The sequence below is a fragment of the Coregonus lavaretus genome, assembly GCF_964263955.1.
Source record: "Coregonus lavaretus genome assembly, chromosome: 16".
NCBI lineage: Eukaryota > Metazoa > Chordata > Actinopteri > Salmoniformes > Salmonidae > Coregonus > Coregonus lavaretus.
The window spans coordinates 1,566,252-1,589,075 of NC_140003.1; the positions used below are offsets into that span (position 1 = coordinate 1,566,252).

Here is a 22,824-nt window from a genome sequence, read left to right on the forward strand (position 1 = left end):
AGGCATGGGAGTCTGCCGAGCCTACTGAGTCTTATGAGCCTGGCGAGCCAGCTGAGGCATGGAAGCCTAACGAGCTAGCGGAGGCATCCTCGGTAGCGTCGGCAAAGGACGCTTGACGAGCCAACCGAGGCTTGAAAACCTGTTGAGCCAGCTGAGGCCTGAAGCCTGAGGAGCCAGCTGAGGCATCCCTGGTTGCTCCGGCAGCGGCACCCGGACCCGACGTCACCAACAAAAACAAAAAAATAAAACTCCCTGATGCTCCCCTTTGGTGAGGCGTTATTCTGTCATGTGTACGCTACTCGTGTTTCTTGTTTTGTTCCATGTATTATTTATTATTCAATTCACTCCCTGTACTTGCTTCCCGACACGTTACATAAACAGAATGTTAGAAGTGATGCTGTCACAATGGGAACATTTAGACTGATTAAAAAGTCCCATGAAAGTGAATGAAGATGGGCAAATAGAAGGAAGAAAACGTTTAGTAGTATAAAAAGTATAAAATATATCAAAAAGTTGTGTACAGGCAACTCAAGTTAGACCATTCTGCACATTTTAAAGTTTGAACAGCGTTTCTATCTTAAACTGTAGTATCGTGCTAAAGAATAATAATAACTAGAAGGTAATTGTACATGAAGTACAATTGATGGGACTTGCTTAACTCTTAAAGTATTTTCTGGTAGAAGTTTATAATGTGTGTAGGTGCTCAATATATATAATCAGTATCCTATAACGATGTTTATCACCAGCACTGTTTGGCGCGATGGTAACACATTTACCTTTCGATTAGACGACCAGAGTTCGAATCGCTGACTGCATCATGATTCATGAAATCTCATTCTAACCAATAATGGGGCGTGTTCATTATAAATACATTGTGATTTAGTTTCGTATCAGACTAACTTTTCTTATGATTTTGTTTGCAGAGCATACAGGCTGGCAGTTTATCGCCAATTCACCCTATGGGCACAAGGGAGAATTGGACGAGGTGTACGACATCTCTTCCCTGCATGTGTCGTTTCTTCCATAAGGAGCGCATACCCAGAAGTAAAGGCATTTACGTAGAGTTTGAGATAGAATAAAACCAGTTAATTTAGTTAATCTAGCCTGAGTGGTTACATTTCTCCAGCCCCATCCCTCAGCTTTTTACTGAAAGAGGAGCAGGGAGACACTTTGTTACTGTTTCTACTTCAGATTGCCACTTTAAGAAGTTAAGATGCAGATTAAATACACACCAAAATATGTTACAGATACTATAAAAATGTCCCATCACTCAGACAGTTAGTGAACACAGCATCCAGCACAGCAAACAATCAATCAATCAAATGTATTTTACAAAAGCCCTTTTTACATCAAAATAATAACCACAGTGGTTATAGAGGGTGCAACAGTTCAACATCTCAGGAGCAAATGTCAGTTGGCTTTTCATAGCTGAGCGTTCATAGCTTGAGAGAGAGAGAGTCGAAACAGAAGGACCGGGACAAGGTAGCACATCCATTGAAACTGTAAAAAAAATCTGTGGAAAAACAATTCCACTCCGAATCCCTATCTGGATGGGTGTATCTTTGAATTCGCTGATGAATGGCCTGCTCCTTCTCCATTTTCGGAACACCAGCCCACTTCCCCAAAGTAATCGATAGTATATCTTGGCTCGCTCTGTGATGATTGTGATCTCTCAGGTTCATACAGCGAGTTATGGTCTCAGATTTCAGTCATTTAGCAGACGCTCTTATCCAGAGTGACTTACAGTTAGTGAGTGCATACATTTTTCATACTGGCCCCCCGTGGGAATCGAACCCACAACCCTGGCGTTGCAAGCGCCATGCTCTACCAACTGAGCTACACAGGTCTTCACTGAGCTCACTCTCCGTCAGCTCCATCTGTGGAGTATAGGGGCAGGACTTGGTTGTATACTGATGGTCATGAGTGCAATCTAGCTGGGCCCCGAGCTCTTTAGTGATGGTCCCGGTGGACCTCTTCTCCACCGCAGCACAGGTACACAATTAATTTTCTCCTTTCCCCCTTCTGATAACCAGGTGGCGAATCGCATCTCTGCATGTCTGGCAGACATATCAGTGTGGATGTCGGATCACCACCTCAAGCTGAACCTCGGCAAGACAGAGCTGCTCTTCCTCCCGGGGAAGGACTGCCCGCTCCATGATCTCGCCATCACGGTTGACAACTCCATTGTGTCCTCCTCCCAGAGTGCAAAGAACCTTGGCGTGACCCTGGACAATACCCTGTCATTCTCCGCTAACATCAAAGCGGTGACCCGATCCTGCAGGTTCGTGCTCTACAACATTCGCAGAGGACTACCCTACCTTACACAGAAAGCGGCACAGGTCCTAATTCAGGCACTTGTCATCTCCCGTCTGGATTACTGCAACTCGCTGTTGGCTGGGCTCCCTGCCTGTGCCAATAAACCCCTTCAACTTATCCAGAACGCTGCAGCCCGTCTGGTGTTCAACCTTCCCAAGTTCTCTCATGTCACCCCGCTCCTCCGACACTCCACTGGCTTCCAGTCGAGGCTTGCATCTACTACAAGACCATGGTGCTTGCCTACGGAGCTGTGAGGGGAACGGCACCTCCTTACCTTCAGGCTCTGATCCTACACCCAAACAAGGGCACTACGTTCATCCACCTCTGGCCTGCTAGCTCCCCTACCTTTACGGAAGCACAGTTCCCACTCAGCCCAGTCAAAGCTATTCGCTGCTCTGGTACCCCAATGGTGGAACAAGCTCCCCCACGACGCCAGGACAGTGGAGTCACTGACCACCTTCCGGAGACACTTGAAACCCTACCTCTTTAAGGAATACCTGGAATAGTATAAAAGTAATCCTTCTTCCCCCACCCCCCATTAAAAAAAAAGAAAAGAAAAAGGTGGTTGTCCCACTTGCTATCATAAATTGAATGCACCAATTTGTAAGTCGCACTGGATAAGAGCGTCTGCTAAATGATGTAAATGTAAATATACACTCTGGCACACAGTGGTCAGTTTGGCATGCTGTACTAACCGTTCTTTCCGGTTGGTAGAAAACAATTAAGGCATCTATTAGGCCATAGTTATATTTAAGAATCACTGCATATACTGTATATTGTCCATTTTATATCCAAAAGACAGATTGTCTAAAATAAACAATAGCCTTAGAATTAACATGGATTTGCATGTACCTCCTCTGAATCCTGCACAGTCTCCTCCAGGATGAAAACTTTTTCAGGGATGAAAATGTCATCCTGAAAACAAACAACTATTTCAGTTGGCATTAACAAGCTACCGGTCTTGTATTCTTTGTCAACGCACACACACACAGCAAATACAGGGACATTTTTTTTACTGCAAACATTAGCTATGTCAACTTCAGTCTAGCTAAATGAAATGGCGCTAACAAAACATTACAAAAACAAATCTGTCAACAAAATATATTATAGTACTTTAAGTGTCTACGGTAACTACCTAAAAATAGGGGTACACAGAGAAACTGTTGCAATTTTAGTTGCAGTTGAGTTGCTTGGTAAAGTTATTTGCTGGGGGGTGTTACACAAAACACTTCAGACGCAATTAGCTAGTTACCTTCAACTGGAGTTGCAACAAAGTTGTCCAGTGTCTAACGCTAGCCTAGTCAACAACAGTCATGACCGGTTAAAGTTAATTCAGGCTCCATTGCATTGACTCGCGTCGCCTCCTCCATTCATGCTCAACTCCGAAGTCAGCGATGTTGATGATGGTCGGTTGGTAACCCCTACAACATAACCCTGGCGTCAGTCATTACTATGGCAATTTAAAATGTCGCTGACCATAGCTCAAATAAACCTTGTCGACAATCAAAATATTGAATATAGAAATGTTTTTATGTTAAATGCACATTAAGTATTATTGGATTGAATACATGTCTTTGCTTAGATTTACTTCCTAAAGTGTTTCCATTCCCCTTTAAGCATTGTTGTGGACTTAGAACTCCAATAAAAAAAAATATTTAAAAAAATGAAGTGTGATTTTGAGAACAATGGGCGAAAAGGGTCAATATCAGGGTATATCTTTATCTACAGTTGAAGTCGGAAGTTTACATACATTTAGGATAGAGTCATTAAAACACGTTTTTCAACCACTCCACAAATATCTTGCTAACAAACCATAGATTTGTTATCTACTTTGTGCAAGACACAAGTAATTTTTCCAACAATTGTTTACAGACAGATTATTTCACTTATAATTCACTGTATCACAATTCCAGTGGGTCAGAAGTTTACATACATTAAGTTGACTGTGCCTTTAAACAGCTTGGAAAATTCCAGAAAATAATGTCAAGGCTTTAAAAACTTCTGATAGGCTAATTGACATCATTTGAGTCAATTGGAGGTGTACCTGTGGATGTATTTCAAGGCCGACCTTCAAACTCAGTGCCTCTTTGCTTGACATCATGGGAAAAACAAAAGAAATCAGTCAAGACCTCAGAAAAAAAATTGTAGACCTCCACAAGACGAGTTCTGTCTCCTAGAGATGAACGTACTTTAGTGCGAAAAGTGCAAATCAATCCCAGAACAACAGCAAAGGACCTTGTGAAGATGATGTAGGAAACAGGTAGAAAAGTATCTATATCCACAGTAAAATGAGTCCTATATCGACATAACCTGAACGGCCGCTCAGCAAGGAAGAAGCCACTGCTCCAAAACCGCCATAAAAAAGCCAGACTACGGTTTGCAACTGCACATGGGGACAAAGATCGTAGTTTTTGGAGAAATGTCCTATGGTCTGATGAAACAAAAATAGAAATGTTTGGCCATAATGACCATTGTTATGTTTGGAGGAAAAAGGGGAAGGATTGCAAGCCGAAGAACACCATCCCAACCGTGAAGCACGGGGGTGGCAGCATCATGCTGTGGGGGTGCTTTGCTGCAGGAGGGACTGGTGCGCTACACAAAATAGATGGCATCATGAGGAAGGAAAATTATGTGGATATATTAAAGCAACATCTCAAGACATCAGTCAGGAAGTTAAAGCTTGGTCGCAAATTACAGCTGCAAATCAAATGATACAAACCCCCCCAAAATCAATTTTAATTCCAGGTTGTAAGGCAACAAAATAGGAAAAATGCCAAGGGGGGTGAATACTTTCGCAAGCCACTCTAAACCAGCAGATCAGTTGATCTCATGTTGTTACCATGTCAAGAGAGTTTGATACTACAAAAGTATGTGGACACCCCTTCAAATTAGTGGATTTGGCTATTTCAGCCACACCCGTTGCTGACAAGTGTATAAAATCGAGCACACAGCCATGCAATCTCCATAGGGCGGCAGGTAGCTTAGTGGGTAAGAGCGTTGTGCCAGTAACCGAAAGGTCGCTGGTTCTAATCCCTGAGCCGACTAGGTGAAAAATCTGTCGATGTGCCCTTGAGCAAGGCACTTAACCCTAATTGCTCCTGTAAGTCGCTCTGGATAAGAGCGTCTGCTAAATGAACAAAAAAAAAAAAAAAAAAAAAACAAAAAAAAAAATAGACAAACATTGGCAGTACAATGGACTTACTGAAGAGCTCAGGGACTTCCAACGTGGCACCGTCATAGGATGCCCTGCTAGAGCTGCCCCGGTCAACTGTAAGTGCTGTTATTGCGAAGTGGAAACATCTAGGAGCAACATCGGCTCAGTCGCGATGTGCTAGGCCACACAAGCTCAGAGAACGGGACCCCCGAGTGCTGTAGCGGGTAAAACCAATCTGTCCTCGGTTGCAACACTCACTTCCGAGTTCCAAACTGCCTCTTGAGGCAACGTCAGCACAAGAACTGTTTGTCGGGAGCTTCATGAAATTGATTTCCATGGCTGAGCAGCCGCACACAAGCCTAACATCACCATGTGCAATGCCAAGCGTCAGCTGGAGTGGTGTAAAGCTGGCCGCCATTGGACTCTGGAGCAGGGGAAACGCGTTCTCTGGAGTGATGAATCACGCTTCACCATCTGGCAGTCCGACGGACGAATCTGGGTTTGGCGGATGCCAGGAGAACACTACCTGCCGAATGCATAGGGCCAACTGTAAAGTTTGGTGGAGGAGGAATAATGGTCTGGGGCTGTTTTTCATGGTTCGGGCTAGGCCCCTTAGTTCCAGTGAAGGGAAATCTTAACGCTACAGCATATAATGACATTCTATACGATTCTGTGCTTCCAACTTTGTGGCAACAGTTTGGGGAAGACCCTTTCCTGTTTCAGCATGACAATGCCCCCATGCACAAAGCGAGGTCCATACAGAAACATGACTGGCCTGCACAGAGCCCTGACCTAAACCCCATCGAACACCTTTGGGATGAATTGGAACGCTGATTGCGAGCCAGGCCTAATCGCCCAACATCAGTGCCCGACCTCACGAATGCTATTGTGGCTGAATGGAAGGAAGTCCCCGCAGCAATGTTCCAACATCTAGTGGAAAGTCTTCCCAGAAGAGTGGAGGCTGTTATAGCAGCAAAGGGGGGAACAACTGCATATTAATGCCCATGATTTTGGAATGAGATGTTCGACGAGCATGTGTCCACATACTTCTGGTCATGTAGCATATAAGACAGCTGTGTCCAGGTTCTCTACTCCCGTTCCCAATGAAATATTGACCTATGAGGAACATTGAAAATCGCAAGGCTGGTAATTCATATAAAAAACGTATTGTAAGAATATAGACGGGTTAGGTGACAACATCACAAAAACTATGCGTGCGCTTCAATGGGGCAGGAGGCCGTGTTGTGTTTTGATTATAAACGGTCAGATAGCTAGCAACAATGACAAGAAACTGCCATGTTGGGAGTCGACGTGGCTCGTTTCAGCTCGTTGTATCTTGTTATTGATACCATGTCTTGTTTTGAGCTGTTCTGACTCATGTCACGTCTATGCTAATATGGCTTAAATTAGCTAGCTAGCTAACCAACAACTGTAATGATGTATTTGAGAGACAACAAGTGCTCATTGTGCAAATGTATTTATGTTTTCAATAAACATTTTGAGAATAAATATAGTTTACTTGTTGTTTACCATGTCTGTTTTGCCCCATATTTGTGCACACGTCGGTTTTGTTGCTAAACAACCAATCTGTCTATAGGATTATATTTGCTACAAACATTTAATCTTAAATGTCAACATAATTAGAATATAATTTGTAGATTAAAATAACTCAATCAGGATTGGCTTGATTTAGTTACACATTTTAGATGTGGACAGTTCAGAGATGTTTTATTTTCCCTTCTTAATAAGAAATTACCATACAGTATTAAGAGAAATTGTTATTAATGGATTATATAAATTGTACATGAAAAAGTAAATATGAGCTTTCCATTGATAAAATGTGTAGTGTAAATTGCCACAGTAGATTTCCTGTGGTAAACAAGGAGATACTTTATTTCACTTTATTTCACGGAATAAATGTCAAATAGTTACATCTGCGCTGAGTCTGCTCAATGAGTCGGTTTAATTTATACAGAAGATAATACCCTGTACAGAGCGAACATGTCTTGAACGATTTTGTGAGAAAGAAGGACTAAAAGTTAACACCGACATCAGCTTTAAGGATCGGTAATAGTGGCCAATAATGGTTGCTATTCAGATCAGCTGTGCAGTGATCTTAGTGCATGTTTATGGTTTAACAAGAGATTACCTGGAGATAATAATGTGGTCCTCTGTAGCTCAGCTGGTAGAGCACGGCGCTTGTAACGCCAGGGTAGTGTGTTCGATCCCCTGGACCACCCATACACAAAAATGTATGCACGCATGACTGTAAGTCGCTTTGGATAAAAGCGTCTGCTAAGTGGCATATTATACATTATATAATACAGTAACCAACAATGGTTGCAATAGGCCCAACAAGATCCAAAAAGCAAGCAAACAAACATGGAAGTAAATCGTTTGTTGGGCAAGTGGGGTGTAAGTGAACATGAGTTTTTATGGCCATATAATTACCAAAGAGCTAGGTGGATTTTGCAAGGGTGTGTCAACCTCAGGAGAATTAATTGTACATAAAGGTACATCAATCTTAGTGTTTGCATTGCTCTATGAGAAACTGACAGATGGCATTACAAACACAATAGCTCAGGTTCCAATGAAAGAGCAAACGTCTTGAAAGAGGAATGTTATGTGCCAATGAGATGAAATTTTATTCTCTGTGAAAGGTCTGCGCGGATCATTGCTGTTCTTTTCTCACAGAGCAGTGTTGACACAGTGGGTGTGAAATTCTTTGTTGCTATGACAGGTGAATACTATATTAATCCACACATATCTTGCAAATGCCTTGAATACAATAACATAACTTTTCCCAAGGTATAACATTGTAAACACACAGTTTATTAGATTTTTTTGTTGCTCATGTAGCCATCTTGGCACATATTGGCCATTATAGCCTATAAGTATGTCATCTAAAAACACTAATATTTTTTAAGCACTACTTAGTATCATTTAAAGTCAGCGTAAACCAAAGTTTACAGTTTAAAGGAGCAATAAACAAAACAATAAGATCCGAAATACAGAGGATACAAAATATTTACATGTCAACACATTTTCGTAATCTGAAATGATAGCGATTATTATTCAATGTATTTAATCATATTATCATAAATAAATAAAAAATGTACAACACCGTAACTATATTACATTTTTTATAGCCAAGAAAGGCAGCAATCAAGTCAACGGACTGTCTTTTACTTAGTCTTTAATTCATTAATAAAACATTAAAAGGCACTTAGAAAATCAGTACTATAATGTGTGATATATCATTCTTAAACAATAATTTTAAAAATATTACTTAGACTTCCATTTGTACATGATATACAGGATTTAAATGTAGTCGTAGTCATACTTACACGTCAATAGCAATAAATGTTCTGATATTTTGCCTTTAAGTACCAATACCAAGTAGAAAAGACAGAGATAATACTGTAAATTGAGAACCCCAACTGTTTCACTTTTTTGATCTATAGCGATGGAACTTAGGCTTACGAGTGTTTTAACGATGCATCTTTCCTACAACGGCCGAAGATGTAACATGTGTTTCCCAAAACACCACACAGTGAGAACGGTAGCTAAATGCGTCGTTGGAGCATGTGTCGATACGGATATGATCGAAAGAAAGGGAGTGCTGCTCTCGGATCAGCTTTCTCCATTCAAATATTTCCTTAACATTATAATTATTTCACAATACTGACTACTGATCAGCTCCTAGAGATACAGTATTACCACCAACGGCTGCAAATATTGAGGTGGCTTACTCTGATGCTTACCCAATAAAAATGCACTAAATCACAGATTTGGTACATCATTGTGCACAAGTTAGGCTACACATCATGAAATATATTGAGACAAATTACAGACAGTAGCCTACAAGTAGCAAAATATAACTCAATATGATTGAAATAGGCCTATAGCCTACTGTTTATAATTTAATGCGGTCATCTGGGTTTTCATTTGAAGCATCTTTTTATACTTGCTTGTTTGTATCAATTGCAAAGACATTGGCAACTTTGTATTTGTAGTCAACTTTGTTCTGAAGTTATCGGTGGTCACTGAAAGACGGATAAACCATGTGATGCTATGTTTAGCGGAGATCTTCTGTGTATAAAGTGAGGGCAAAAAATAATACAAGTGGTCTGAGGCAGGCGTTAGATTATGAGTGTTTTCAAGTGCAACAAAATTTAACGATGCTCCTACAAAGGTTCTAATGATGAACTTAGCCTTAAGATGCTTTTGTGAAACCGGGCCGTAAACTTACCATCAAATGATTAGTGGAATCAGATGTGCTAGTACTGGAATAGATCAAATAGGTGAAACGGCTGGGGGTACATCAGCAGAGGTTTGGGAAACACTGCTGTAGATAAATCATAGAGATACTAAAAAGTAGCTTGTTTGATCATTATAGCTTGACTCAATCCACCTTTGTGCTCTTATTCAAAAATCTAACCATGGCAGTATTTACTGAAATAAATACATGGAAAATCTACATCCATCTTGTAGTCATTGTAAGATACATTGGTACAATAAAACAAATCCATGTGTGTTTCAACACCACATTTGAAATGTGTTGAGATTTACTTAAGTACACTTAACATAAAGTTTAATTTGAATTTGATCTAATAAAAAAAATGATATACGGTAGGTAGGCTTCTCTAACTCCGGTGCCTCTTCATGTGTAGAGCCAGGTGGTCAGACCGGGAGAAACAGCGGTTACACACACCACACTGGAAGGGCTTGGCCCCTGTGTGTTTCCTGAAGTGGCGTGTCAGCTCGTCGGAACGAGCAAAGCGCCACTCGCACCCCTCCCAGGAGCATTGGTACGGCTTCTCTCCTGGAATGCAGCACAGAATGAGATTATTCTACCGCAGAAACAGGGGTGATCATGTTACGTCACAAATGTACAGTACTAACTAAATACTTTAAACTATAAAACTTTGTGTTGATAGGGTCAGTAAAGATAATATTTCAATATTTGACACAAGTATCTTGAATGAATTAGAATCTATATTTTTTTAAATAATAGATGAAGACATAAAAACACAAACAAGGAAACATTTCCGTTTTGTTTGTTTAAGCTGTTTAAAACAGCTTTCCCGTTCAACAACATGCGGCAACATTTGGCGGGCCAGATCTCATTTAGCATTCAGAATGCATCTGCGTGCCAAAAGCATTATTTTGCCTGGCAACATAACATACTGGCCCCCCAAAATAAGAGACGAGTCGCCCATAACAGGACTTTTATAATGTTACCAGTAAAACACTTACCCGTATGTGTCCGCAAATGGGCCTTTAAATGGGAGGACTTGGTGTAGACTTTCTTACATTCTGATGAAAAATAATGGAACCAAATGCATGTCATTACAGCATACCTATAATTGATTAATAAGCTTTTAACAAGAACAACATCCTACATCTGACAGAGTGGTGTTAATGGTCATGATTGAATTATAAACCACACATTGCATTAATGTCATGCTTATAAATCAAGTTAGACCTTTATGGAATCGTTACATTTTCTGTTTGTTTGATCTTTACGATTCAATTCCATGGGTTTCAAGAACATAATAATATAATCTGCTACTAGTCTTTATTACTCAACAGCAAACCAAAGCATCTCTCCCACTACAGCTGTAGGATCTTAATTTGAGCCAGTTTGCTACAGCAGGAAAATATTCCTGCAGCAACAGAACATTTGAATTATTGTGTGGATTATAATTAATGGACATTTTTGTAGGGGTTGATAAATTTTTCGTAAGGGAAGGTCAAGTCTGGAATTTCAAAGTGGAAATTACACACTTCAGAAGCCTTTTAAACCTCAAATACACCACTAGTTTAACATTTCCTGCACTGTTGACCAATCACCGACAAATGGGTGTAGACTTCGACTACCGAGCTTCGACAGACTTTAGTGCAGGGATCATCAACTAGATTCAGCCGCGGTCCGTTTTTTTCTTGAGCGGATGGTCGGGAGGTCGGAACATAATTACAAATAATTTGTAGACTGCAAATTGAATAAAACATAATCATTTCAAACCTTCCTTACATTTGTATATGATCACGTGTCTCTCTATTATGTGTGGGAATACTTGGGAACAGATTTCAAAAATATAAATCACTTGGAGCTGATTTTGAAGTTTTTTACAGTCTATTATATCCAACAATGAAAATTAAAAAATATATATATATATGTATTTTCTTGCTTAGAAAAAACCACCCACGGGCCAAATTCAGCCTGTGGGCCGGCAGTTTGAGAACCCTGCTTTAGTGTATTGAGACTACCTGCGATGTCTCCTCACCTGGAACGTCACAGTGATGTATCCTCCGCCTCTCCAGGTCAGGGTTATTCCTGCGGTTAAACCTCCCTGGACCTGATTGAGCCAATGCTGGGGACACTGGCCCAACACCAGGGTTCTGGCCTGCTCCAAGACTAGAACTTTGGCTTTGTCCAAGACCTGGACTCTGAACTAATCTAAGACTGGTGCTCGGAACTGGTCCTAGACCTGAGCTTTGGACTGGCCCAAGACCAGGACTTAGTTTCGAGGCAATACTGGCTGTATAAGATGGAGGCGGAGACAGATTCTGGATCAGCTCTTTCCCTCTGTCTGGGCTCCCTGGCTCGGAGTTGGGCGGGGACGGAGGAAGATAGGCTGGTCGCTGCTGCGAATGGCTTGCGAACTGGGTTGTCAGAGGATAGCCACCATTTTGTGGGCATCCCATAGATTTGACAACAATCTGGGGGGATGGTAAGTGGACTTTGCTGAAAGGGACCGACAAGGAGGACACAGGGACACCCCTGTGGAGGTTGGTGTTCACCGGGTGAACGGGCACCAGCTGCTCCAGCTCAGAGTTCAACAGCTGGAACAACGGAACGTCTGGGAAGTCCAGGGAGGGCATTTCCTGTTTGATGAACAGGCTACTTCCTGTGTCTGTCGAAGTGCCATAAAGCCCAGGGTGTTCTGGAAGTGTTGTTGGACCAGGGTTGCACTGGCAACTTGGGTGGATGAGGGAGTGGGAGAGAGGCTCTGTCTTGATGGGTCTCATAGGCCGACACAGGCTGGGGTGCAGGTAGGTAACGTCAGGGAGGAGGAGGCTCATGTTGATGCTGTGTGGGGAACCAAGGTCCTCCGTGAAAGATGGCTGTCTGGTGTCTGGGACTTTCTGAGGAGGTGACAGATATTTGTCCATCTCGGAATTACCCTGCAAGGAAAAAAAGAGATAGTCGTGAGTGTTCTGATTTTTTTAATATACAGTTGAAGTCGGAAGTTTACATACACTTAGGTTGGAGTCATTAAAACTAGTTTTTCAACCACTCCACAAATTTCTTGTTAACAATCTATAGTTTTGGCAAGTCGGTTAGGACATCTACTTTGTGCATGACACAAGTAATTTTTCCAACAATTGTTTACAGACAGATTATTTCACTTACAATTCACTGTATCACAATTCCAGTGGGTCAGAAGTTGACATACACTAAGTTGACTGTTTCTTTAAACAGCTTGGAAAATTCCAGAAAATTATGTCTTGGCTTTAGAAGGGTCTGATAGGCTAATTGACATCATTTGAGTCAATTGGAGGTGTACCTGTGGATGTATTTCAAGGCCTACCTTTAAACTCAGTGCCTCTTTGCTTGACATCATGGGAAAATCAAAAGAAATCAGCCAAGACCTCAGAAAAAATATGTAGACCTCCACAAGTCTGGTTCATCCTTTGAAGCAATTTCCAAACGCCTGAATGTACCACGTTCATCTGTACAAACAATAGTACGCAAGTATAAACACCATGGGACCACGCAGCCGTCATACCGGTCAGGAAGGAGACGCGTTCTGTCTCCTAGAGATTAACGTACTTTGGTGCAAAAAGTGCAAATCAATCCCAGAACAACAGCAAAGGACCTTGTGAAGATGCTGGAGGAAACAGGTACAAAAGTATCTATATCCACAGTAAAACAAGTCCTATATCGACATAACCTGAAAGGTTGCTGTTTGGAGGAAAAAGGGGGTGGCTTGCAAGCCGAATAACACCATCCCAACCGTGAAGCACAGGGGTGGCAGCATCATCCTGTGGGGGTGCTTTGCTGCAGGAGGGACTGGTGCACTTCACAAAATAGATGGCATCATAAGGAAGGAAAATTATGTGGATATATTGAAGCAACATCTCAAGACATCAGTCAGGAAGTTAAAGCTTGGTCGCAAATGGGTCTTCCAAATAGACAATGACCCCAAGCATACTTCCAAAGTTGTGGCACAATGGCTTAAGGACAACAAAGTCAAGGTATTGGAGTGGCCATCACAAAGCCCTAACCTCAATCCTATAGAAAATGTGTGGGCAGAACTGAAAAAGTGTGTGTGAGCAAGGAGGCCTACAAACCTGACTCAGTTACACCAGCTCTGTCAGGAGGAATGGGCCAAAATTCACCCAACCTATTGTGGGAAGCTTGTGGAAGGCTAACCAAAATGTTTGACCCAAGTTAAACAATTTAAAGGCAATGCTACCAAATACTAATTGAGTGTATGTAAACTTCTGACCCACTGGGAATGTGATGAAATAAATAAAAGCTGAAATAAATAATTCTCTCTACTATTATTCTGACATTTTCACATTCTTAAAATAAAGTGGTGATCCTAACTGACCTAAAACAGGGAATTTTTACTAGGATTAAATGTCAGAAATTGTGAAAAACTGAGTTTAAATGTATTTGGCTAAGGTGTATGTAAACTTCCGACTTCAACTGTATGGAGTATTTGTGAGTTACAGTTAATACTAGGGCTGTGAAAGTTAACGCGTGACATCGCAGTGCTAACTGTGCCACTAGAGATCCTGGTTCGAATCCAGGCTCTGTTGCAGCCGGCCGCGACCGGGAGACTCATGGGCGGCGCACAATTGGCCCAGCGTCGTCCAGGGTAGGGGAGGGAATGGCCGGCAGGGATGTAGCTCAGTTGATAGAGCATGGCGTTTGCAACGCCAGGGTTGTGGGTTCGATTCCCATGGGGGGCCAGTATATGAAGAAAGAAAAAAACAACAACATTGTATTCACTAACTGTAAGTCGCTCTGGATAAGAGCGTCTGCTAAATGACTAAAATGTAAAATGTAATGTTAATCGCAGTAAAATAAATGTGACACCGTTAATCGCGTCTCCATTTCTTCACCGCACGGAAACCGTTTAAGCGCACGTGTTTCCGCATGGACCCAGAACACAGCTACAGTCAATGCTTGTGCCTTTAAATTACTGAAGACTGCGTACCTCTAGCCAAAATCATGTGAAAGTTATGGCCAATATTACCGGAGCTATGTTTTTTCTTTCTGCCGCGGATTCGGGCGCATGTCGCGGGGCTGTTTTAAACTACTTGCAAGCCGCTATTTTTTGGTTTGATAACAAACGACATTAGCTAGCTAGCAAACTGATAACTTGACCACTGACTAGGCTATGCACACATTTGGATGGCGCAGGAAGAACTTAAAAGGAATAGGCTCCTCAAAGAGATGCTTCAAAGATTGGGCTGCAAGAGTGGGGGGTGTAAGGATATGTGTGTGTGTGAGAGAGAGGATGTGTGTTTCAAGTTTCAAGTTTTTATTGTCATGTGCACTAGCACAGTGAAATGCCTTTCTTACTTGCTCATTCCCAACAATGCAGTAATCAATATAATAGTCAATAGTGTGAGAGCGAGGGTGTGGGAGGGAGGGAGAGTGTGTAGACCTGTGTGTAAAGTTAGCTGAACAGTACAGATGGTTACAGTGGTTTCATAACATTGTTGGACAAGTTTAAAAGCTCTTTGTTATTTGTATCCATAGGGCCAGTTTTTTTTCTCCTATAGTCACACTTATTTAGAATGCCTGAAGCTTTAACAGTACTTAAAGAATTGTGTGTGTGTGTGTGTGTGTGAGAGAGAGAGAGTGCTGTGCGCAAGTGTTAAAGCTCACACACTAGTAGGATTGACAAACAGCAGTCAATCTCTTTTGTGTTGACACAGCAAAGACCTTGGAAGTAGTCAGCCACCCAGCCTCGTTAAAATACTCCAAACCAGAAGGTGGCAGTAGGGTTGTTTGGCATTGCATATCTGTGCGTATTGCTTATGGTTTAGATTCCAATGTTACCACTAATGTTGCTATTTTGTAGAAAGCCCTTGTTGATACTAGCCAGATGGCCACAGCTAGATAACTACCTAGCAAAATGATGAAGAAACAATTTAATTCACTCTCCATAATCCCATACTGCCATTGCCAGCCCATAGCCAAATGTTTAGCTAGCTAGCTAACGTTAGCATATTCGCTAGCTAACAATCCAATCCTTCACTGACATGGCCTATAAAGTAGATACATGTTTAGTATTCACAGGCCCATCGCTGAAATAAACCCTGTGAAGGCTACTGGAATTTGGTGTGGCATAGGCTAATCTAGCCAGGGATCTGACTGCTGTTTTTGTCCTCATGCTAGATAGTTTAGTCACAGCAGCACGAAAGGAGCTGATTGGCTGACTATCCTGTTGTCCAACGTGATGTAATGGCTGTTGTGTCTACTACTAGCTAACATGAGGACGAAAACGGCAGTGTACTTAAAAAACGAGCAGTCTTTAAAACTTCTTGATTTGGCAGTTTGGATAATGGGCGAATTTGGAATACATTGGAATATTGCATCTCTGGATTAAGCTACATGTTCCAGCTATATCACGTGCCAGCTCCTAGCTGCCCTATTAGAGAATGGAGCCGCTCCAACTCAAATTGAAAAATGTACATAGAGTCGGATCTCTGAGGCTAATGGTTTCATTGGCTATCTCACTATTAAATTATATATTTTTGCAGCCCCACCAGTGCTCTAGGAGAGAACGGAGAGAGTGGTGATCAAGTTCATATCAACCAGTCAGCAGTAAAGCATTTATCATGTAGACTACACTGCTACATCTCCCGTAAAACCATTAATATCCCTAAAAAGACTACGCTGACCAACGCAAAACAAGATCACATGTGTCAATCAACATATTTTGAAACACATGTAGGCAGGCCTACAGTATTTGAAAAACAAAACAACTCGAACCAGTCCGCATCGCTTGGGGGAATATTGGGGCCCGATGTACTGAAGGCTATTAACACATGAAAGAAATCCCCTCCAAGCAGCTGGGCTTCTGAACTAGTACTCCTGTCTAGGCAATGGGCTGGGCTGGCGATGGAAATCTATAGCTGAATTTAGACTGTCCAGCTGCTGCCTGCATGCGTTATGCATCTCATTCTATACGTTTTGAGATGGGAAACGTTTAATCTCAGTCCACTATCTGTCTGTACATATAGGCTATTTTGCCTGGTAATTAGATAGCTGAATAGTAGCCTATACTATAGCCTAAATATCAAAGTGTTCACTTAACATCCGCTGTCAGTTCAGCACGACCCAGGTCACAGGGAATTTGTCATAGGCTACCTACCGCCTATAGGTTACTGTACAACCTATCTTTATAGTGATGTGGCTGAACATTCCCATATTACTCTTAAAAAATGAAATGGGCTACATTTACAAGCTGGGTGTGTTAGTGGCGTGACCCAACGAAGCCATGCAATCTCCTCGCTCAAACTGTAAATTCGCTTTCTAATTAAATACCGTACCAGATTGTAGTCGTGAAATGAAGAGCTTCCACCGATTGTATTCCTCATGTTGTTGAGGACTTGTCCATGACCATGATCTTTTCCTCCCCCTGCTCTCAGCCCGTCCGCTAGTGGTGGTGCGGTGGGTTTACAGTGGTCGGGTGCGTCCGGCCCCAGAGCGACCCAAACATTCTTGGTTAATAAGTCAGTGGCCATAAACACTGATAATGTTATGTCCAGTAGACCGCGAAATTGTGGCGACGGGGGGGATAATTTAGCATAGGACTAATTCTGATTTGAACAAATAGCTCAAACCAGGCAGTTGTCTGTTGCTCACTCCCTCTTGTTTTGCGCTTGTGCTTGTCAAATTACGCAACTGCGTGATAGCAGTGCGTCTGTCTGTATAGGGCGGGGCTCGACATGTAGAAAAATACACAAGATATGTTTTCAATTGTAGAAGAGACAGAACATAAGACTTAAAGTAATGATTAGCTTTGCTTTTACATTCAGTTTCGAGGAGGGAAGACATTGAAAAAGATACATGGAAAGGCATCAACGTGATTTGTGGGAAGATTAACTTGTCAAGTGTGAGGGAACCTATTCATTCATTCAGTTACTTATTCACAGCCTCTTAAAATAACATTGTGACTCATAAAAGCTCCTTTCCTCCAGCATTTTATGGGAATGTGTTGGATACCTAGGTCAAGTGTTGACCTAAGATATAGGACACTTGAATGTGAATGAATAATTCAGCAGCCTGTTGTTCTTCCTTTGTGACTCCAGGCTTTTTGAGGGGCCATTGTGGATGATAAATTCTGTACAGGCCCTTGGAATCAATCCATCAAGTTCCTCCTCTCTATTCAAGTAATATTCAAACCAGCATCAATGGAACTTACTGGATGCAATGCTTTTTAGTCCCTAGCCTATGAAAACGGCCCATAAAGTTTGAAATGTGATGATGAATGCTTGTATATTTCATGTGTCAGTTTGTTAGGAGATGTGCTTGTGTTTCAAACTGTTCCTTCTATAGGTGTCCGGGAAACCGGCCCTTATGTCCGTCTTAGTTGTTCAGTCTGATATACTGTACATTTTACATTTAATTTTTAGTCATTTAGCAGACACTCTTTTTGTATTCTTTTTTAAAACCTTTTTCGTGATATCCAATTGGTAGTTACAGTCTTGTCCCATCGCTGCAACTCCCGTACGGACTCGGGAGAGATGAAGGTCGAGAGCCATGCGGCCTCCAAAACACAACCCTGCCAAGCCGCACTGCTCGCTTAACCCGGAAGCCAGCCGCACCAATGTGGTCCTCTGTAGCTCAGCTGGTAGAGCACGGCGCTTGTAACGCCAAGGTAGTGAGTTCGATCCCCGGGACCACCCATACACAAAAATGTATGCACGCATGACTGTAAGTCGCTTTGGATAAAAGCGTCTGCTAAATGGCATATTTTTATTATTATTATTATTAGAATGTATCGTAGGAAACTGACGACTGAACTCAGCGTGCATGCACCAGCCCACCACAAGGAGTCGCTAGAGTGCAATGGGACAAGGACATCCCGGCCGGCCAAACCCTCCCCTAACCCAGACGACGCTGAGCCAATTGTGCGCCGGCTCCCGGTCGCGGCGACACAGCCTGGGAACGAACCCGGGTCTGTAGTGACTCCTCAAGCACTGTGATGCAGTGCCTTAGACCGCTGCGCCACTCGGAAGGCCAGCAGACACTCTCAGGGTGGCAGGTAGCTTAGTGGGTAAGAGCGTTGTGCCAGTAACCAAAAGGTCGCTGGTTCATATCCCCGAGCCGACTAGGTGAAAAAATAAAATAAATACAAATATGCCGATGTGCCCTTAAGCAAGGCACTTAACCCTAATTGCTCCTGTAAGTCGCTCTGGAGAAGAGCGTCTGCTAAATGACAAAAATGTAAATGTATCAACCACAGTCAGTTCATTCAACTTAAAGTCCTACTCTAGTCTCCTTTTCAGCTCATTTATCACCTGATTTACTTAACAAAAGGCACATCTCAAGTGTTCCAGGTATCCTTGTGACATGGCACAAGCGGGGGGTGGCCGATGACATCAGACCAACTCCTTGAATGGCCTACTCCATGAAGTTTGCACTTTTGCTCAAAACATATTTGTTTACCCTTAAGTGTGTGTACATTACTGTATTTATACGTAGGATATTGTTTTCAACAGGAACAGTTAAAAAATTGCTGGAGTGCATCTTTAAGGAAGCTAGGTAAGACAAGTACATATCACAATCATTGTAAATAAAACTCCTCAATAAAGCAGCTATCAGCAAAATCAGTTAGTAAGAAAAGACAAGTGCAGGAAAAGCCACGTACAACAGTTAAGTGTTAGGGTATACAACAAGTTATAAGATATTTTTCTACATCATCTTTGGTCATGAAGATATATATATATATATATATATATATATATATACCCCTGGGACATGTTCAGTAGGCACAAAACGGAATAAAACATTCTGAAATTAACTGAGACAAGGAGGTACTATCTGTACTTGTTCATCAATTAATGCTTGTTTTTGTTTTCTGGTGTGCCCCTAGTGAACACAACCCTGGGCAGTGGACCAACACCGATCCATGCAATGTCGCTGACTGGTCGTTCAGATAGTCATCTGACACAGTTTTAATCGAAGCGATCTTCCCAAGGAGGAGAACCATAGACAGACCATCGGACCATAGCTGGTAGTCCCTGGTCCAAAAAAGGTTGAGAAACACTGCCTTGTAGACAATATGTCCTGACGGTCTGGTTGAGTCCCTTGTCAGGCATGTTAAAAACGCCACTGCAGTGCAGCTGTCTTCGAGGACTGCATACTTTATGCCAACATTTCTAGGGCAGCAGTGAAAACTGCAAAGACGCTGGCAGGGGGAGACATTGAGGGGATGTTTGGATGAAAATAGCTCCATATTTCATTCAGAAACACTGTGCGGCATACTTAACATGTATTAAGGAACTGATCTTTATGGTCTGGTATTTCATTTTGAATTTGATGCTAGCTAGCCATTAGTTGTTTTGTTGGTCACACGTTATTTGGATAGTCTGTATAGTCCATCTGTAAATGCTCTACAGATCATGGTCATACTATCAACAAACTATCTGTTGATAAGCAACTGCTTGCTAAGGTTAAGGTAAGGGTTAGGTTTAGAATAAGGGTTAGGGTAAGGTTTAAGGTTAGGATTAGGGATAGGGTTACGGTAAGGGTTAAGTTCAGGGTTAGGATTAAGGGTTAAGTTTAGAGCTAGGGTTAGTAGATAGTTAGTTGAAATGTTATTGATAGTCTGTAGATAGTCTGTAGAGCATCTACAGATGGACTATCCAAATAAAGTGTTACTGTTTTGTTTAACCATCTTGTTTGGTTTGGTTTCGACATGATAAATGTTGACTTGTCGCTGTGACCTTGATGGTAAGTAAATATTGGATAATTTGTGCTATAATCCATTATACACTGAGTATACCAAACATTAGGAACAGATTCTTAATATTGAGTTGCACCCCCTTTTGCCCTCAGAACAGCCTCAATTCGTCAGGGCATGGACTCTACAAGGTGTCAAAAGCGTTCCATAGGGATACTGGCCCATGTTGACTTCAATGCTTCCAACAGCTGTGTCAAGTTGGCTGGATGTCCGTTGGGTGGTGGACCATTCTTTTTTTTATTGATTTTTTTTAGGGGGTAGATCAGCTTTAATATTTCAGATAGATTGTAACTTCCATCAATGTAATTGTCTGCATCACTTCCAATCCCCCATATGTATTTTTTCTCGGAAATATATATATATATACAGTGATCCCCTGCTGATTTTGTACATTTGCCCACTGACAAAGACATGATCAGTCAATAATTTTAATGGTAGGTTTATTTGAACAGTGAGAGACAGAATAACAACAAATTGATTTGCATTTTAATGAGGGAAATAAGTATTTGACCCCTCTGCAAAACATGACTTAGTACTTGGTGGCAAAACCCTTGTTGGCAATCACAGAGGTCAGACGTTTCTTGTAGTTGGTCACCAGGTTTGCACACATCTCAGGAGGGATTTTGTCCCACTCCTCTTTGCAGATCTTCTCCAAGTCATTAAGGTTTCGAGGCTGACGTTTGGCAACTCGAACCTTCAGCTCCCTCCACAGATTCTCTATGGGATTAAGATCTGGAGACTGGCTAGGCCACTCCAGGACCTTAATGTGCTTCTTCTTGAGCCACTCCTTTGTTGCCTTTTTCAATGCCCTGGCTGAGGGAAGGAGGTTCTCACCCAAGTTGTCCTGCCCCCTTAGCAGAAAAACACCCCCAAAGCATAATGTTTCTTGGGGTCATAGGCAGCATTCCTACTCCTCCAAACACGGCGAGTTGAGTTGATGCCAAAGATCTCGATTTTGGTCTCATCTGAACACAACACTTTCACCCAGTTCTCCTCTGAATCATTCAGATGTTCATTGGCAAACTTCAGACGGGCCTGTATATGTGCTTTCTTGATCAGGGGGACCTTGTTGGCGCTGCAGGATTTCAGTCCTTCACGGCGTAGTGCGTTACCAATTGTTTTCTTGGTGACTATGGTCCCAGCTGCCTTGAGATCATTGACAAGATCCTCCCATGTAGTTCTGGGCTGATTCCTCACCATGCTCATGATCATTGCAACTCCACGAGGTGAGATCTTGCATGGAGCCCCAGGCCGAGGGAGATTGATAGTTCTTTTGTGTTTCTTCCATTTGCGAATAATCGCACCAACTGTTGTCACCTTCTCACCAAGCTGCTTGGCGATGGTCTTGTAGCCCATTCCAGCCTTGTGTAGGTCTACAATCTTGTCCCTGAAATCCTTGGAGAGCTCTTTGGTCTTGGCAATGGTGGAGAGTTTGGAATCTGATTGATTGATTCTGTGGACAGGTGTCTTTTATACAGGTAACAAACTGAGATTAGGAGCACTCCCTTTAAGAGTGTGCTCCTAATCTCATTTTGTTACCCGTATAAAAAACACCTGGGAGCCAGACATTTTTCTGATTGAGAGGGGGTCAAATACTTATTTCCCTCATTAAAATGCAAATCAATTTATAACATTTTTGACATGCGTTTTTCTGGATTTATTTGTTGTTATTCTGTCTCTCACTGTTCAAATAAACCTACAATAAAAAATTATAGACTGATCATTTCTTTGTCAGTGGGCAAACGTACAAAATCAGCAGGTGATCAAATACTTTTTTCCCCTCACTGTGTATATACAATGGGGAGAACAAGTATTTGATACACTGCCGATTTTGCAGGTTTTGCTACCAAAGCATGTAGAGGTCTGTAATTTTTATCATAGGTACACTTCAACTGTGAGATATGGAATCTAAAACAAAAATCCAGAAAATGATATTGTATGATTTTTAAGTAATTAATTTGCATTTTATTGCATGACATAAGTATTTGATCACCTACCAACCAGTAAGAATTCCGGCTCTCACAGACCTGTTAGTTTTTCTTTAAGAAGCCCTCCTGTTCTCCACTCATTACCTGTATTAACTGCACCTGTTTGAACTCGTTACCTGTATAAAAGACACCTGTCCACACACTCAATCAAACAGACTCCAACCTCTCCACAATGGCCAAGACCAGAGAGCTGTGTAAGGACATCAGGGATAAAATTGTAGACCTGCACAAGGCTGGGATGGGCTACAGGACAATAGGCAAGCAGCTTGGTGAGAAGGCAACAACTGTTGGCACAATTATTAGAAAATGGAAGAAGTTCAAGATGACGGTCAATCACCCTCGGTCTGGGGCTCCATGCAAGATC

General features: G+C 42.0%; 1 protein-coding gene across 1 annotated transcript; it reads right to left on the minus strand.

The window, feature by feature from the left end:
• Positions 1-8,646: 8,646 nt before the first annotated feature.
• On the minus strand, positions 8,647-17,397 carry klf5b (Kruppel like factor 5b). The gene is made up of 4 exons (XM_084179557.1): positions 17,054-17,397; positions 11,761-12,661; positions 10,730-10,789; positions 8,647-10,295 (listed from the first exon to the last, which is right to left on the minus strand). The coding sequence occupies exons 1-4, from the start codon at positions 17,246-17,248 to the stop codon at positions 10,117-10,119; spliced, it is 1,335 nt and encodes a 444-aa protein (XP_084035683.1). The 5' UTR covers positions 17,249-17,397; the 3' UTR covers positions 8,647-10,116.
• Positions 17,398-22,824: the final 5,427 nt, after the last annotated feature.

Bases quoted from the DNA above. Each gene is read 5' to 3' on its own strand.
- klf5b (XM_084179557.1), bottom strand. From the start codon at position 17,248: ATGGCCACTGACTTATTAACCAAGAATGTTTGGGTCGCTCTGGGGCCG. The intron at 12,662-17,053 runs GTACGGTATTTA...TTTTCCTTGCAG, and splicing joins CATTTCACGACTACAATCTG to GGTAATTCCGAGATGGACAA. The intron at 10,296-10,729 runs GTAAGTGTTTTA...GCTGCATTCCAG, and splicing joins CCATTTGCGGACACATACGG to GAGAGAAGCCGTACCAATGC.